General features: G+C 52.2%; 6 protein-coding genes across 6 annotated transcripts; 3 read left to right on the top strand and 3 right to left on the bottom strand.

The window, feature by feature from the left end:
• Window positions 1-298: 298 nt before the first annotated feature.
• POX_e06634 (putative aconitate hydratase) lies at window positions 299-4,744 on the top strand (the record flags this gene model as incomplete). Its single annotated transcript, XM_050115451.1, has 4 exons — window positions 299-343; window positions 424-2,283; window positions 2,340-2,746; window positions 3,751-4,744. The coding sequence occupies 4 exons, from the start codon at window positions 299-301 to the stop codon at window positions 4,742-4,744; spliced, it is 3,306 nt and encodes a 1,101-aa protein (XP_049967911.1).
• Window positions 4,745-5,491: 747 nt separating this feature from the next.
• On the bottom strand, window positions 5,492-6,178 carry POX_e06636 (uncharacterized protein; the record flags this gene model as incomplete). The annotated part of the gene is made up of 3 exons (XM_050115452.1): window positions 5,492-5,817; window positions 5,918-6,095; window positions 6,164-6,178. 3 exons carry the CDS (start codon window positions 6,176-6,178, stop codon window positions 5,492-5,494), a joined length of 519 nt encoding a protein of 172 aa, XP_049967912.1.
• Window positions 6,179-6,702: 524 nt separating this feature from the next.
• POX_e06637 (DNA-directed RNA polymerase III subunit RPC10) lies at window positions 6,703-7,335 on the top strand (the record flags this gene model as incomplete). The annotated part of the gene is made up of 3 exons (XM_050115453.1): window positions 6,703-6,715; window positions 6,831-7,043; window positions 7,130-7,335. The coding sequence occupies 3 exons, from the start codon at window positions 6,703-6,705 to the stop codon at window positions 7,333-7,335; spliced, it is 432 nt and encodes a 143-aa protein (XP_049967913.1).
• Window positions 7,336-9,548: 2,213 nt separating this feature from the next.
• On the top strand, window positions 9,549-11,137 carry POX_e06638 (translation elongation factor EF-1 alpha; the record flags this gene model as incomplete). Its single annotated transcript, XM_050115454.1, has 3 exons — window positions 9,549-9,553; window positions 9,702-9,970; window positions 10,029-11,137. The coding sequence occupies 3 exons, from the start codon at window positions 9,549-9,551 to the stop codon at window positions 11,135-11,137; spliced, it is 1,383 nt and encodes a 460-aa protein (XP_049967914.1).
• A 2,088-nt stretch (window positions 11,138-13,225) lies between these two features.
• On the bottom strand, window positions 13,226-14,664 carry POX_e06639 (uncharacterized protein; the record flags this gene model as incomplete). The annotated part of the gene is made up of 3 exons (XM_050115455.1): window positions 13,226-13,995; window positions 14,218-14,551; window positions 14,635-14,664. The coding sequence occupies 3 exons, from the start codon at window positions 14,662-14,664 to the stop codon at window positions 13,226-13,228; spliced, it is 1,134 nt and encodes a 377-aa protein (XP_049967915.1).
• Window positions 14,665-15,466: 802 nt separating this feature from the next.
• POX_e06640 (uncharacterized protein) lies at window positions 15,467-16,111 on the bottom strand (the record flags this gene model as incomplete). Its single annotated transcript, XM_050115456.1, has 2 exons — window positions 15,467-15,961; window positions 16,037-16,111. 2 exons carry the CDS (start codon window positions 16,109-16,111, stop codon window positions 15,467-15,469), a joined length of 570 nt encoding a protein of 189 aa, XP_049967916.1.
• Window positions 16,112-17,240: the final 1,129 nt, after the last annotated feature.

Consider the following 17,240-nt stretch of genomic DNA (forward strand, 5'->3'; position numbering starts at 1 on the left):
GAAAGCGCAACATACGGAGCAACCGCAGTTCTTGTTCAAGACGCAATATGTTGCGCGTAACACAATCTCCATCCCCAGGCTATAGATTCTAGTAGACATGTATAGATTGATACCCGTTCAAGTTTGTGGTGGTCAAAGTCACTTCCCCACACTCTTGGCAATCCCGGTATCGGCGAAAGGGCGGTCCAATCATTCGGCCCGCAAATGACAAGAGTCGAGTCATCGACCATGCCTTTAACTTTCTTAGCCTCCCTGTCCCTTTTCTTTTCATCTTCCCAACTCATCTTTGCCTTCGAGAATGGTGAGTCAGCTGTTTTGGAAGCAGGCCGCCGCCTCTCACCGGGTAAGTCACTACATCAGAATGAACAGGCATCTCATCAATGGCCGATGGGAGGATGAAAGACTGACTCATCCGGCAAATAGCAGGTGGCTGCGCGCCTATCTCCGCAACGGCTCTATCGTGGCCTGGCCACCGAAGCTGCCTCGACGCGCATGCCCCCATATGCAAAGATTGTCCGCAACCTTGAATTGGTTCGCAAGGTGTTGGGATCGGATCGCTCGCTCACTCTCGCCGAAAAGATCCTTTACGCTCACTTGGACAATGTCGAGGAGTCACTACTTTCCGGCACAAACAACGGTCGCGACATCCGAGGCAAGGCCAACCTGAAGTTGAAGCCGGATCGTGTGGCCATGCAGGATGCTTCGGCCCAGATGGCTTTGCTGCAATTTATGTCCTGTGGCTTGCCCTCAACTGCTGTTCCAGCCAGTATTCATTGCGATCACATGATCGTTGGGGAACGTGGCGCGGACACAGATCTTCCGGCCTCTATTCAGGGCAATGCCGAGGTCTTTGACTTCCTCGAGAGTGCAGCCAAACGATATGGTATTGAGTTCTGGCCCCCTGGTGCCGGTATCATTCACCAGAGTGTACTTGAAAACTATGCTGCCCCTGGTCTGATGATGCTCGGCACCGACAGTCACACTCCCAATGCAGGTGGTCTCGGTGCCATTGCCATTGGTGTTGGCGGTGCAGATGCTGTTGACGCACTTGTCGATGCTCCTTGGGAATTGAAGGCTCCCAAGATTCTGGGCGTTCGGCTGGAGGGCCAGCTGAGTGGCTGGGCCTCTCCAAAGGATATCATTCTGCATTTGGCGGGTAAGCTGACTGTTCGTGGCGGTACTGGTTTCGTGATTGAGTATCATGGTCCGGGTGTGGAAACCCTCAGCTGCACTGGCATGGCCACCTGTTGCAACATGGGTGCTGAAGTTGGTGCCACCACTTCGCTTTTCCCCTTCTCGCCAAGCATGGTGCCCTACCTTGAAGCCACGCACCGTGGCCATGTCGCCCAGGCTGCAGCTGAGATTGCTGCCTCGGGACCCGGTAACCTTTTGCGAGCTGATGGCAAGGCTGAATACGATCAATTGATCACTATCAACCTCTCTGAGCTTGAACCGCACATCAATGGTCCCTTCACACCTGATCTCTCTGTTCCCCTCTCCAAGTTCGCCGACACCGTGCGGGAAAAGAAATGGCCCGAGACATTCGGTGCCGGTCTCATTGGTAGCTGTACGAACTCCTCGTATGAGGATATGACTCGAGCGGAGGACTTGGTTAAGCAGGCCTCGGCCGCGGGGCTCAAGCCCAAGGCGGACTTCTTCATCACTCCCGGTAGTGAACAGATTCGTGCGACTCTGGACCGTGATCAGACTCTGAACACCTTTTCAGAGGCGGGCGGTGTCGTTCTCGCCAATGCCTGCGGTCCCTGTATTGGACAGTGGAAGCGTACCGATGGCGTTCCCAAGGGTGAAAACAACGCCATTTTCACCTCCTACAACCGCAATTTCCCGGGTCGTAACGATGGAAACCGACAGACCATGAACTTCTTGGCCTCTCCCGAACTCGTCACTGCGCTCGCATACTCTGGCAGCACCACTTTCAACCCAATGACCGACTCTCTTCCCACCCCCAGCGGCGAGACCTTCAAGTTCCAACCCCCCAAGGGCTTTGATCTCCCCAGTGCTGGCTTTGAGGAGGGCAACGCCAAGTTCCTTCCTAGCGCCGCTGTTCCCGATCCTTCCCAGGAGGTCATCGTTTCTCCGACCTCCGACCGTCTGGCGCTTCTGGAGCCTTTCGCCCCATTCCCCAAGAGTGACTTGACCGGTCTGCAGGTCCTTTACAAGGTCAAGGGCCAATGTACCACGGACACCATCTCAGCCGCCGGTCCGTGGCTGAAGTACAAGGGTCACTTGCCCAACATCTCCGCCAACACCCTCATCGGCGCGGTCAATGCCGCCACTGGATGAGAGAGACCAACGTTGCCTACGATGAGAATGGTAAGCCACACTCGATTCCCGAGCTTGCCGAGCAATGGAAGCAGCGCGGCATCGAGTGGCTTGTTATTGCCGAGGACAACTATGGCGAGGGATCTGCCCGTGAACACGCTGCCCTGCAACCTCGATACTTGGGTGGTCGCGTGATTGTCTCCAAGAGCTTCGCCCGTATCCACGAGACCAATCTTAAGAAGCAAGGTGTTGTGCCGTTGACTTTTGCCAACCGTGAGGATTATGATCGTATCGATGCCTGCGACACCGTCGACACCGTTGGTCTCTATGATGTTCTCCAGGCCGGTGGCCAGGGCAAGGTTCAACTTCGCGTCACCAAGAAGGCGACTGGCGAGTCGTTCCTGATCCCCGTGCAGCACACCCTGAGCAAGGAAGGATCAGTCGGCCTTTATCTTGGCTGGCAGTGCGCTGAACTTGCTGGCCAAGAAGGTCACTGCAGATGGTCAATAGGGTGTCTTGTTGAGATTTTTCTTTCTTTTCTGTCAGCCCCCCAAAAGTCCCCCTTTCCGCCCAGGAGTTGCTGGAATCAGCTGAAAACAACTTTTTTTTTTTTTTTTTTCAGAGTACTTCGCCACTTGCGATGTACTAGATCTACCACACAGTTTTCGCATTCATACAAGGAAGGAGATTTAGATTTCATGTTTCATCGTTTTTTTGGCTTGGCTAGATGATATCCAATGTGATTGTTCATTTTACACTACCAGGTCTTCGTTTGAGACTAATAGTAATAGCTTTGTTCCTCTAGTTGAGAATAGTAAAATCTGAGATTCAGCTGTAGTCAGCTGCATCCTCTGCTCCAGCTGGCACTAATCTGGAGCAGTATAAGAGCACCACGTTAGCCTAGTGTGTCTGATGGATACATGCGCGCCCTTTCGATGACAGACCGCACGAGTGGGGGCGGCCACTTGAGTCGAGTATTGGCCAGTTCACAGAAAGCCGCATTAGACCGTTAAAGCCGTTTTAGCCGCTCACCTCTATAAAGATCCTGTAGACCCAAACACACTTTGGCGATTTATATACATATCCAACCTTATAAAATATAATCATCTCTGACCTTGTCTGGACTTTTGTCTCACTACACTCCGGGAAAAATGCACAAGTCGACCTTGAAGCCTTGGATTGAAACGCCCCTCGTTGAATCTACCACGCTCTCCAAGCATGCAGGATGGTGCGTGTAGTTAGCCGCCATTGAAAACGCTGATGGATCCAACTAGAGACACGGCTTTACTAATTTCACCGGTCAAACTATCAGTCGCATATTTTTGAAACTAGAGCTCCTCCAACCTTCTGGCTCGTTCAAGTCTAGGTAAGTGACCAGAGCCAAGATTTGTCTTCAACAAGGCACCACCATATTCGTCTGTAGAGTATGGCGGCGTCTCTGCTAGAGGGTTAACACTGGATTCCCAGAGGTATCGGCAACTTGATCCTCTCCGAGCTTCGCAAGAACCGCGATAAAGCCAAATCAGTTCACTTCTTCAGCTCATCCGGCGGCAATGCCGGTCTGGCTGCTGTTCATGCGGCCCGCGATATGGGCTGCCCCTGTACCGTGGTGGTCCCCCATAGCACCAAGCCCATGATGATTGCAAAGTTACGAGATGCCGGGGCTTCGGATGTCATTCAGCATGGTGCAAGTTGGTACGAAGCAGATTCGTATCTGCGGCGGGAATTCATCGATAATCAGATCGACGAATGCGTGTCTGGGTCGGAGAATACGCATGTAGGTCTCCGCGACAGTGTCAATGTGTACGTGCCACCGTTTGATCATCCCTTGATCTGGGAGGGTGCCGCCAGTATGATTGATGAGATGGTGGGACAATTACCACCGCGCGAGCCCGGCGAAGAAGAGAGCGCCACTTTTCCAGCGGATGTGGTCGTTTGCAGTATTGGGGGAGGCGGGCTGTTCAATGGTGTGATTGAAGGAATTGGGAAAAATCTTCAGAAATTCCCGGTCTGGGGTTCGAACGTTGCCACCAGGAAGAAAGTGTGCGTCCTAGCGGTCGAAACAAAAGGCGCGGACTCACTTGCCTATTCGCTTCGTCAAGGAAAGCTCTCTTCCTTGTCCCAAATCACATCGCAGGCGACTTCGCTCGGTGCGCTGCAGGTCGCAGAAAAGACCTTTGCAAATGCGCAATCTCCTCCGGAAGGTATTGAAGTGATCAGTGTCGTGGGCTCGGATGCGGAGGCTGCCAGAGGCTCTTTGCGCTTGGCCGATGAGACAAGGCTCCAGGTCGAGTTGGCGTGTGGCATCGGACTGGAGGTGGCGATTGGGCAGCGGCTGGAAGAGGCAATTCCGGACTTGAAGCCGGAGACAAGAGTCGTGGTCATTGTCTGTGGTGGAAGCAACGTCACCTCGGAAATGTTGGCGGACTATAGAGCAAAGCTTCAATGCGGATGGGAGTGACGATGAGTGTGGATAGGAAAGTAGATACAGAGAGCTACACATGATGTATGTACCTTAGTGTGAGTAATGCGGAGCATATAATACGACATCGAGATTGTACGAACCCATCGGGGGTATACACAATGCCTTGGTGAATGGTCAGAAGCATAGGAACTCGGGTTTGGCATGCCGTCCAGTAGGTTGTATTCGCAATGGGACTCAATGTGCTCTAGACTCGTTCACGTGGGCATCAACTATGAAGGAATCGTCTATTCTGTTCTCCCACAGGGTTCATTTATTTCAGGTGGGTTCAATGAATGAGGTATCAACTCGAAATTGGTATTAGCGTGAAGTTGACTCGAGACGGGGGGTTTCCAGCTCAGTAGAAGCATGAAAAGCAACCAAAGTATTATTGCAGCCCGCCTACCAAGTGGACTACCACGCAATGGCCAATGGAAATCGATGTATTTCTGCGGGTTTCAGCGTCGGGTACACAGCGCACGAAAGATCCAAATGAATTTGAGAGTTGATATTTCGGTTGAGAAAGTGTATTCGTAGTCATCGTAGTACCTCAAGAATTCAACAGCAAGTCAAGCTCAAGTCTAAAATGCCGGGACTTATGCGCGGGGGAAATGCGAGTCGGCCAAACGCCCAAGAAGAAGGGGTGGAGCGTGCTGTGCGTTGTCATGGACGATCAGAGGAGGGAGTTCCAACATAAAACTCAGAATTGGGAAATCTCACGGGTCCGTCAAAGGAACCACTGGCCAATTAATCGCTGTCACTGGCACTACCTGCCTCCGACCCGTTTCCATCGTTGTTCTGAATGCCTTCTGCCAGGATATACTCGGCGGATGCAAGCGTTTGCTTGATCGCCGCATTGTTGTAGACCAGATCCGCCGGTTTTTGGCCGTGCTTGTTGCGAACACGAGGGTCGCATCCAGCCTCGCACATCATCGCGATCATCTCGGCGCCCAATTCGGCATCTTTCTCGTTGGCGTATCGAACGGCAGTGTGAAGAGGTGTGTCTTTATCAACGCGGGTCAGGGGGTCGCACTCAAAGTACTGGATATCGAAGAGGGCATCCATCACATCATCTGTAGGGCATCAAGAAAGACGTGCGTGTTAGGATCAATCACTTCCAGGCTCTCGGGGAGAAAGAGCCAGCCGCCGATGCAGCCCACAGAGGGAACGTACAGCTGCCGTAGGTAGCGCAGATATGTAAAGCGTGGTTTCCCATGCTGTCTGTAACCTCGTTGAAGAACTTGGCCACGTCCTCATTTGATTGGCTTTCCATGTCGTGCAGGACCTGCTCAATGAGATGTGGCTGGTCGCGGCGGCAAGCTTCCACGACAAGCTCGCGAGGAGAAGCACCCTGAAGATGATTGCACCGGTAAGCAACGTCTCGACTCGATCTCACTGAGTAAAGCCAGCATTGCTCACCTCGTCATCGGCCATTATTATGGGTTTGTCGAAACAAAGAGGACTATCGGAAAGACTGGAGCGGAAGTGTGTTGCGCAAGCTCAAGGACGACTGCCTGGAGCTCGGGACGCTGCAACGCGGACGATGGCGCAGAAACAGACGACACAAAGTCGTGAAACAAGAGAGCACCAATTAGGCTATTCTGGGCCAACGGTATATGCAAAGCTGGAACAGAGTGATTCAAACAAACACAGGATCTTTTGTTCACTCGCTTCCACCCATCTGGCGGGCGCTGCTTTCCCCCGGGGCATCCCACATGCCCGGACAATATGTTGTTCCGCACTTCCCCCGCCATGCGCCCCGATTAGCCGCGCGCCTAATTTTGTCCCGCGGGCTGGAGGCTCGCGATACCGTCCAGCGAAGTTTTTCTATTCTTCTCGAGAAGCCATCCATGGGCGTCGAGCAATCTGTCGTGTGAACTACAAACATTCGCAGCTTCTTTGTGAATTAAGGAACTATATATCGCAGCTATCTCTGACCTGACCGGATCGCTGCCACCATGCCGCTCGTTTGTACGTACCAGGCCATCCTCCGTATCCCGTGTTCAAGACAGACCAGGACCAGCGACATCTAAACCACCTTCGTTCCTTGGCAACTAACGATGAGAATCGGCCGTCCATTTTATAGTCTGTCCTAATTGTAGCAATGCTCTGACCATCTCCCGCGCGGACTCCACGACCCAGTACCCGATGGGTGTGAATCGCTTTGAATGTCGCACTTGCCCGTACGAAGACATCATCGGAGACCGATCATACTACGAGAGGACGGAGATGAAGCAGAAGGAGGTTGAGGATGTCTTTGGCGGGGCCAATGAATTCGCCAATGCCGACAGTGTCGCGAGTAAGTGGCAGAGGGCCTGGTCTCCACGTCTGTCCTGGCGGGCAAGCAGACTCGTCATTAACGAACCTTTTCTTCCCTCCTTACAGCTCAATGTCCCGCGGAGAATTGCAACGGCGATCGCGCATATTTCTTCCAGCTGCAGATTCGCAGTGCCGACGAGCCGATGACCACGTTCTTAAAGGTTGGTCATCCCCCTTACATCCTGCTCCTTCCCGCTTGCATCGAACAGAGCATGACTGACGGGCGGGGGGAACAGTGCACCAGCTGTGGTGCTCGGTGGAGAGAGAATTGAGGGGCGGCGCAACATGTCACAGCTTCGCTCGGCGCTTGCTCTTCCTCACGGGTCTACGAACCGAGCGCATATTACCATCTCGTGACTCGTACACACTACAGTCTACACACTACAGTCTACACACATCTTGGGGCGTTTTTGTGGGTCGGTCTACCGGGAGTTCTTTTTTTTTAACTCCATCCTGCAGCGTTAATAGCTAAAGTAATAGCATGCATATCCTTTTCTTTTCATCTCTTTGCCCTGCTCCATTTTTCCTGTCTTCTAGGGGGGATGGGGGGAGGAGGGGACGATTGGAGGTGGAACCGCGTGGCGGGTGTCTGGGAACTCAGGTGCTTCCCTTCACCATCAGCGGCGTTGTTCCATCGACGTGGTCTGCACACCACAGCGAACTGAAGCCAAATCGGCAATGGTAATAGGTCGGAGGACTCATTATAACCACTGCTATCAATTGAGATTCCCCGAGGGTGACCATCCACTGTGGACTTTTTTTTTTTTTTCAGGAAAGCTTATGTTGCGGCAAGCTTGCCAGTGCTTAGGCTGTAGACTCCTTTCAGTCATCGATAAGAGTGATGGGGGGCTGCGTCTGACACGGATCTCGCGACGTCGATAAGCGGGCCCAATGATGAGCATACTGCCCGGGCATCCACGAAGCGTAGATTGGGTTTCGCTGCGAATGGACGGACTGAGCGAAGACACCAGCAGATCCTTAAGACGGAACGACCTAGGATCATTCAACCATGGGATGTCCACATATGGCCGACTTGTCAGTAACCACTACGACTGTCGGCATTGTGCTGCGTGGTAATTCTCTGGATGAACAGCCTGGACCATAATCCAGCGTTCCAGCGCTCGGTCCCGAATGTAATGTCCACCACCACTTCCCAAGTTTTCGAAATCGTTCAGTCTCCCATGGACAAACCTAGTTGATCGGCATCTTTGCCAAGGATGTGTATACCATGCGACGTATTAATTACTGACCAGCGGCTACAGGAGCAATCTATGTATTGTCATGGCAGTCAAGGTTTTCACACAGAGCCACGCCGCCATGCAAAGTGGCAAAAGGCCGTGGAAGAAAAAAAAAGGAAAACAGAAAAACAAAAGGCTTGAACATCGAGAATGCACAACATGTCTGAAGTCATCGCGGGTGGGTCCCGCTTTAAATTTTCCAATGGTCTCAGTGTTTGAGTTTTCAGCTAATGATAATTCTCTATAAAAAAAAATTCTGCTCGTGGTTTGGCGGTGACGGCGTGCCCCTCGGCCGCGGGGTTCCTCTGGCTCCTCGACATGCTGCATGCGCCGACGGAGGCAACAGAAAATTTTCTGTCTCATGCAAACAGTCGAGCTGCCGTACGTGTGGAGTAAGAATCATGTACCACTGTGGCTCCAGGTCTCTAGAAATCCACTTTTCCAAACATATGCCCACCGTGCAGACTGTAGTCTCAGAGGCTGCGCGGCGACTCTCTTCAATCAGATCGATGGTCAGACCAGAGATGGGTATGGATGCGTTGCTGCCCAGTCGACCAGCGGACCCCGTAATAGGGCTCAGGCAGGGAAGTTAAGTGGGCTGGCAGCATCTGGGATGAGGATTGTGAGCAGCAACGAGAAAGAGAGAGAGAAAAAAAATTCGACCCAAGTGGAGGCAGGGGAGAGAACAGAACCAGGGAAATGGCCACCTTTGAAGGTATAGAATACAAGCTGAGAAGGTGTAGATGCCATACTGAGGACAAGTCTACAGTACGGGCAGGGTCGACCGATGAAGATTTTGCTGAGCCCCGCCTGCGGGACAACAGTTGGACTTCGTTTCTGATCTGACCCCCACCTGCACTGCCCAATTGATGCACGCGCTGGCGAAACGCAGGTAAACAAAGACCAATCAGAACCCACAAACAACTGCGGAGTGGGGTATCGGAGCACCGAAGCGGAAAGGGCTAACCCAAACCTCGCCTCTGGCCTGGGCTCGCTTGCCCCTCCATAAAAGGATTTCCCCCTCCTCGCCCCTCCCACAGAGTTTTCTTTTTCCCCTCCGTCCGCATCAGTACGTATAACTTCCCCCCTCCTGCCTTTCTCTCTCTTCCTCTTCTTTTCTCCTCTCTAACCCATCCTTCTTTTGTTCAGTACCTCTACGCACGCCGTAGTCTCTGAGCAAATTTCTTCGGAATCCTTCTAGTATCTTACAAAGAACTACAAGAATTCATTCTTGATCAACCGTCACCATGGGGTACGTCTAGTCTCTTTCTTTTTTGTCCCATTCATGTTGGGCCTTGTCCATCAGGCCCTGTGTGCTTCTTGGATGGATTGTGGATGAGAGCCTTGGGTCTTTCATCATCATTCGTTCTGTGAACATCCCCGCTGACTGTGTTTTGCAGTAAGGACGACAAGCTCCACATCAACATCGTCGTTATCGGCCACGTCGATTCCGGCAAGTCCACCACCACCGGTCACCTGATCTACAAGTGCGGTGGTATCGACTCTCGTACCATCGAGAAGTTCGAGAAGGAAGCCGCCGAGCTCGGCAAGGGTTCCTTCAAGTACGCCTGGGTTCTTGACAAGCTGAAGGCTGAGCGTGAGCGTGGTATCACCATCGATATCGCTCTCTGGAAGTTCCAGACCGCCAAGTATGAGGTCACCGTCATTGGTATGTCTTATCTGTTACCCCTTCCACCCGTCTGTCCATCGACTAACGTTCTCTCCAGACGCCCCCGGTCACCGTGACTTCATCAAGAACATGATCACTGGTACCTCCCAGGCCGATTGCGCTATCCTCATCATTGCCTCCGGTACTGGTGAGTTCGAGGCTGGTATCTCCAAGGATGGCCAGACCCGTGAGCACGCTCTGCTTGCCTTCACCCTCGGTGTCCGCCAGCTCATCGTCGCCCTGAACAAGATGGACACTTGCAAGTGGTCCGAGGACCGTTACAACGAGATTGTCAAGGAGACCTCCAACTTCATCAAGAAGGTTGGCTACAACCCCAAGAGCGTCCCCTTCGTCCCCATCTCCGGCTTCAACGGTGACAACATGCTCGAGCCCTCCCCCAACTGCCCCTGGTACAAGGGTTGGGAGAAGGAGACCAAGGCCGGCAAGACCACTGGCAAGACCCTCCTCGAGGCCATCGACGCCATTGAGCCCCCCGTCCGTCCCTCCAACAAGCCCCTCCGTCTTCCCCTCCAGGATGTGTACAAGATCTCCGGTATTGGCACAGTTCCCGTCGGCCGTGTCGAGACCGGTATCATCGCTCCCGGCATGGTTGTCACCTTCGCCCCCGCCAACGTCACCACTGAAGTCAAGTCCGTTGAGATGCACCACACCCAGCTCAAGGAGGGTGTCCCCGGTGACAACGTCGGCTTCAACGTCAAGAACGTTTCCGTCAAGGAGGTTCGCCGTGGTAACGTCGCTTCCGACTCCAAGAACGACCCCGCCGCTGCTGCCGCTTCCTTCAACGCTCAGGTTATCGTCCTGAACCACCCCGGTCAGGTCGGTGCTGGTTACGCGCCCGTTCTGGACTGCCACACTGCCCACATTGCTTGCAAGTTCTCTGAGCTTCTCGAGAAGATCGACCGCCGTACTGGTAAGTCCGTTGAGGACCACCCCAAGTTCATCAAGTCCGGTGATGCCGCCATCGTCAAGATGATTCCCTCCAAGCCCATGTGTGTTGAGGCTTTCACCGACTACCCCCCTCTCGGCCGTTTCGCCGTCCGTGACATGCGCCAGACCGTTGCCGTCGGTGTCATCAAGTCCGTCGACAAGTCTGCCGGTGGTGCCGGTAAGGTCACCAAGGCCGCCCAGAAGGCTGGCAAGAAATAAATGATTTGCGGATGACTTCCCCAAGCGATGCCGTGATGAATTTTTTTTCTTTTCAAACAACAAAAATGTTTTTTTGCTGGGATGGGAGCTAGACTATGCTGTGTAGTTGAGACAATACTACATCCAGTTTCGTGACTCATGTCATTTCCTCCTCTTTGTTTTACCTCGTAGTGCTGTAAATTGGTTCATTGCTCCCCTCTTCAACCATAAAATCCGTAGCGCTCATATTTCCTTTCCTAATTTTGTCCTCTTTGTGGGCTGTCTCGGCTGCGTGAGATGTCTCACGATACTGGCGCTTGGCGACGGGGTGTCTTGGATTCCACTGTGCACCTTGCGCGGCGTCTTGCTCTAGCTTGGACCCGGCACAGCCCAAACATTCCTCTTACCAGCTCAACCTATGGATGAAGAATGATCGTTTGTCTCGAGTACTCCCCTAATCAGGTTTGTGCAGAATCTTTCTTATTTTCCCGTGTCAGTGTATCGCATCGCGCACTCGAATCGGACCGGACTTCTTGCTTCAAGTCACCTATAAGACTGGAACTGTGGTATCTGAACACATTGTTGTTCAGTCATCAACGCCTGCGTGCTTCCACATGACTCTGGATTCAGTTCAATATCGGGGACTCTCCCCCGCCCAAACAGAAGTGCATTTCACTTCAAGTCGACGTGAATCTTTTACTGGATATTGATGAGAACCTCCACCTGTCCCGCTGCGTCCCGGGCTGACGTGAACTTTTGACATGGTTCCATAGGTATTTAGTCGTGGAATTGGATTCAAGTTTGAGAGGGATAAAAAGGAATGGATCCTCTCGGACGAGTGTGTTATGTATTGAGCATTGATATTTCTTGCGTTGCGTACAATTAACCGATTATTGATCTGGTCTAGGTAGGTGGTAGGTTTGAGGGACCTGGATATATTGATGATGAACCAGTATTCATATCCACCTGTTCGATTCCTGCCGACATGAGAGGAATCGGGCTGGGTACAATAGAGGTATGTAGGTGGATTACCTGTTCTATATAATTGATTCATGGAATGATGTTATTGTTTCTTGTATATCAATCGGACGTCACGGGAGATCAATAATAGAGTCGGATTCTAGAAGAGACCGATCAGGTGCTTCTTTTATATATTGGGATTCGGTTGTATCGTCGAGTATGTAGCACAGGTAGATGGTACTCGGGTCGATATATTTCATCCCACGTGGACGTTCCATGTAGGGTTGAGCATTGAACTCAATTCCAGTTGGTAGCCCTGAGTCGACGAAATATACCTATCAATGTATATGAAGCTCATGTAAATTTTCACGTGTTGCCGAGACGGCCTTTGGAGCAAATCCAACCTTGGTATTCGGATTAGGTTCTGGAGATCGTCTCCGAGTGGAATTCCCCTTATATTCCCTCAAAATATAATGTTGGAAACAGGTTCCAGCTCCAGCTCCCAGTGGATTGGTACATACCATATCTATCTGTCTAGTTGGATCCAATGATTTAATTGCAGATACCTATCTACCCACGGTAGTGGGGGGGGAGAGCAAGAGTAGGTATGCGAGCTTTAAGTGGGTGGAAGCCAGGGTAGTATGTGATTTCAGGATGGGGTATATATACATGAATGGAGGCTTAAACGTTCATGTGCTGTCCTGACTTTACTGTCGCATGAATGAAGGGTCAATATCGGAGTTATTATGTGGAAATCGGGCCGAATAAACTGGCTGGCCTGTTTAGCCATGTTGGAGATCTTAGAAGGTACCTACCTAACCCAATGGCGCGCGGTCAAGGAAGACTTGGAGGGCCATGCATCATCCACCTCACTATCGTGCAAAGAGCTGTATTCGGGCTGAGCTCAAGCTGGGTCGGGCACCTGTTATGCGAGACTGGAGTGATTCCGCCGTGTTAATTTCCAATCTTACTAGGCAGGTAGGAAACTTTATACGATCCACCCGAGGTCGATGTCGAATTTATTTTTGAAAAAAATAAACAAAAAAAAACAGTGGGAATTCCGGTTTTACTCATTCAAGGCATCCTCCATTCAATCATCATCTGGGGTATCGATATTAAACAGTCAAAACACATTCCGGCTCCGATGCATCAATCACTCTCCTCGTCTTCCCCCTTCACCGAACCATCCTCCTCGTCACTTTCCTCCTCGTCCTCATCTTCCGATTCCTGTGCCGTTGTAGCTCTTCTCAAGGATCGTCTCGGGGCTTCGCTAGATCGAACTGCTTGTGCAGGTTCCCTAGTACTTTCTCTCGTAGCTGCTGGCGGCTGCTGCTGGTTCGACCTCCCCTCCCCATCATCGGCCTGCTGTGTCTCTTGAACACCTGTGATTCCCAGGCTCGCCCGGAGTCTCGACTCAAAGTCCGCTCGGGATTCCTGCTCCGCCCGCGTCAAATCGTCATTTGCAGCTCCGACGTGCGTTCCAGCACCAGTTCCGCGCCCGTGGCCGTACACTTCTCGCACCATGCCTGCCACCCCACCACTACCGACTTCGACCTTGCCCCGCGGCCCAACCATGAACTCAATGACTTCTTCGCCGCCGTCCATTTCCCTCGTCCGCACGAGATAGCTCTCTCGACATAGTCGCGCCAGTAACTTATCCGTCTTGTCAATCGGTGTGTAATCGTCGGCGTTCATGCGACGCAGGTATCGGGTGAGTTTCTGTTCACCCAGTGACCCACCATTCAATGCGATGACGGCAATGATGAAGCTGTAGATGGCCATGTAGGTGCTTTCGGTGTTGACTGAGGGTGCGTGCGTTGGCGGAAGAATGGCGGGTGTTCGATAAGCCGCTGGGAGGGTGCTGGTGAGAATCCAGGATTTGCTACTGGCGGAGGAGGGTTTTTCTGATTTTTGGGCGGCTGTGCGGAGACGTCAAGTATCGTTGGATTAGCAAAATGTTCTCCTTCTCCATAGCAAGGTCGAGGCAGTTCTTCAGTGGTCCGTGAAGGAGAGTTCAATGTTTAGAGTTGAAGAAAAGAGAATGTGCATTTCACTTTTTGTTGTACATCCACAAGAAACAGAAAAGGGAGAGAGAGAGAGAGAGAGAGAGAGAGAGAGAGAGAGAGAGCGCGCGCACTTACCCCGTCGTTGTGAAATTGTCACCTTCTCTCTCGCGGGCAACTCGACCATCTCCATTCCAAACTTATTCCGCAAATGAAGCTGCGCCGCTTCGAAAACAGGCTTAAACTGCCGCGCACCCTGTTCACCCAGAACTTTGGCGCTGATGTCCGTCCGTCGGATGGGAAGACGCGCATACTCGCTTGCCAGCGCCAATCGCACCATCTTCTTCACCATGGTGTCGAGATTAGATGGTGCGCCATTCTCGGTGTCACTGGCCGACATGTCTGGTGATGAGACGGCATCGCCGTCGGGGCGGAGACGCTGGGTCTGACTGGGTGCGATATCACCGTCGGGCTGAAGGATATACTTTGTCAGATCGGGGCGGAGATGGAAGTAGGAAGGGAAAGAGGGCGAGTGCCGGAGATGTTTGGTCTTACAGCGCGGCGTTTGCGGCCTTGTGTCGCCATTGCGAGTGGCACGGTAGGGAGATGACTTCTGTGAGGGTGATTCTTTGTTCGGGGTGTGTAGGTCACCACGCAAATCATGCGCCTGGACCGGTGGTGTGGCCTCCAGTTCCCAGCGAGCAGCTCGACGCGACGCGACGATCGGTGCGTTCCAAATGGGCCCGATTCGAGCGCGAAGTGGTCCGTGCTTGCCCCGTTATCTATGGACGATGAAGATTTGGCTTGTGATGTCTCGAGGGGACCACTTTTGGGGGGAGATGTTCACGTAAAAATGCATTATTTCAAGTACGTCTCTAGATACTTAATCCAGACATTCTTTGAGGGCTTCAGTCAAGCATGTTGCCATCTGACAAGTTCTGAAGGTGATCTGGGTGCAAAAGGTCTGCGGGTGGTCGGGGCCAGATTCCGAAGCTGACGTTCAAATTCAATGCACGGGCGGAGGTGGGGTGAACGGTACATTCATCAGAGACATCGGTTGCTCGGAAGAAATGTCGAGGAGTCCAATGTGATGTCGGACTACATACAACCACCGAGGTGTACCTCCTGAGTTGTATTTGGAGAAACCAAGTCAAAAAGATTACCCCCTACAAGTCAATTCACGAGAAATCCGGTGTATGTTATTATTCTTTTTCTTGCAAAACAGCCGAGAACCACCAAAGGAGGGGAAGGGAATAGTGCATGTCAATGGAACAGATTAAGAACAAAGCAAAAGAACAGACAGTATCGATCAAGAAAAAAAAAAGGAAAGAGAAAAAAAAATTAACCAACGCCCCAGCGAAAGCGGATCAGGCGATGTAGCAGTTGACTAGTGACTGTTGGCCTTCTCATTGATGACCTCCTTGGTCTCTTCCTTGGCCTTTTGGAACCAAGTCGTCAGATAGCTCAGCGATTCCGTGGAGAGCACCAAACTCGTTGTGATCAAGGCCTTGCCAGAAGCGACCACGCCGTCACCACCGCACTTTTTGTACTCGGACCCATAAGTTTGGAACAGATGCTGCTTGACGTCCCCGGCGACACGGATGGGAAGACCGGCCGTGTCGTAGATGGTCCCTCGAATCTTCTGGGTGTCCTCCCGGATAATGGGGAAGCGCGAGTCGATCTCGGTCAAGCCCTGGTCACCGATGGCGTCGGCACGAGCCAGATAAGGAGCGACATAGCTGTAGGGGGTCGAGAAGTAAGGAAGAACAGGCTTAGCAATGCGAGTGTAGGCCTGGTCACCCAGCTGGAGGGACTTGGCGCCATATGGGTTGCTCTTGAAGAGAGAGATGGAATCCGAGACCACCGGGTAGGAGGTCAGATGCTGGAGGCAAGAGTTACTAGACATCCTTGATTTATAACGGAAGGGGAGCATTCCGAAGGAAGGCGTGGATCCTACCTCGAGGAATTGAGAATGAGGCTTCTCGCCATTCACCATCGGTTGACTCATATTGTCAGAGTCTGCGTGGGGCATGAAGAAGGTGTTGGGAGCGGCAAGAAGAGGGAATATTCCTGATGGGAGGCGAATGAAACAATCGACGCGGGGGGAGGAGGGAGGGGGGAATTAAAGAACAAATTCGAAAGCAAGCCTTTTGCACACAAGGCCCGAGACGGAGCAATATTAAGTACTAGGACCAGTGGTGATCAAGAAGTGATGTTGAAGAGGAAGAGAGAAAAAAAAGGAGAGGAATCACAGGCTGATCCAGTCCGTGGGTGATCTCGTTGTGTATACGCAGTTCTTTTTTACATGTGATCGCTGGATTGCGCATGCATTATGCAATTGGCCTCCTCGAGTCGGACTCGCCCAAAGACGGTCCCAGCACAATCGCATCATCTGTGCACCGCCAGTGCACTATGCACACAGGCACACATGCCACACCCTCACTCTCTCTTCTGGACAAAGGTCCAAGCCGAGTATCTCTTTTCTAATCTCGTACCTCCTGAGGGTCTCGATCTCCAAATGGCTCATCTGCCCTTCTCGCGCGCAATGCAGCCCGTCTGGAATTGAATTTAGGTCTTTGGCGCTCCCGCCCTGTGGCTGGCCATGCCATCATCCTTTCTATTTTTCCTCTCACACACCTTGATTCCGGGCAATGTTCGATTTGTAGAAAAGAGTAAAGTATGGCTCTCTGCCGAAATTTAAAACCCATCAAAAGCCAGGAAGAATACACACTCGTCCCGTTCGAGGCGTGCGGCACCTTGAGGATGATTCCTTGGTCAGGTAGACTGCTGAATTGATAAGCGCAAAGATTCACATGTGATTGCGGGTCTCACCGCGACGCCTCGACCGCATTCATCCGTACAGGAGCTCCACTCGAGCACCAGATGCGATGTGAGGACTCACTTGCCCCATCGGGAGAATCAACGATGGATCTTCTTTTTTCTTCTCGCAAGGCCCTCGCTTCGCCGGCAAAAGTCCAATCCACGCGATTGACCATCCAACCACAGTGGTAGTATGTGAAGCCAAAGCTACGTTGATCTGACCTCTCTGCGCGCAAACGACAGAGTTGCCGATCAAACTGCCACCGAGGAAGAAAAGAAAATACTACCACAATCCCTGTCGTCTTCCTTTCCGTCTGGCTCGGCTTCATCCCCGGCTTCCC

The sequence above is a fragment of the Penicillium oxalicum genome, chromosome V (assembly GCF_001723175.1).
Source record: "Penicillium oxalicum strain HP7-1 chromosome V, whole genome shotgun sequence".
NCBI lineage: Eukaryota > Fungi > Ascomycota > Eurotiomycetes > Eurotiales > Aspergillaceae > Penicillium > Penicillium oxalicum.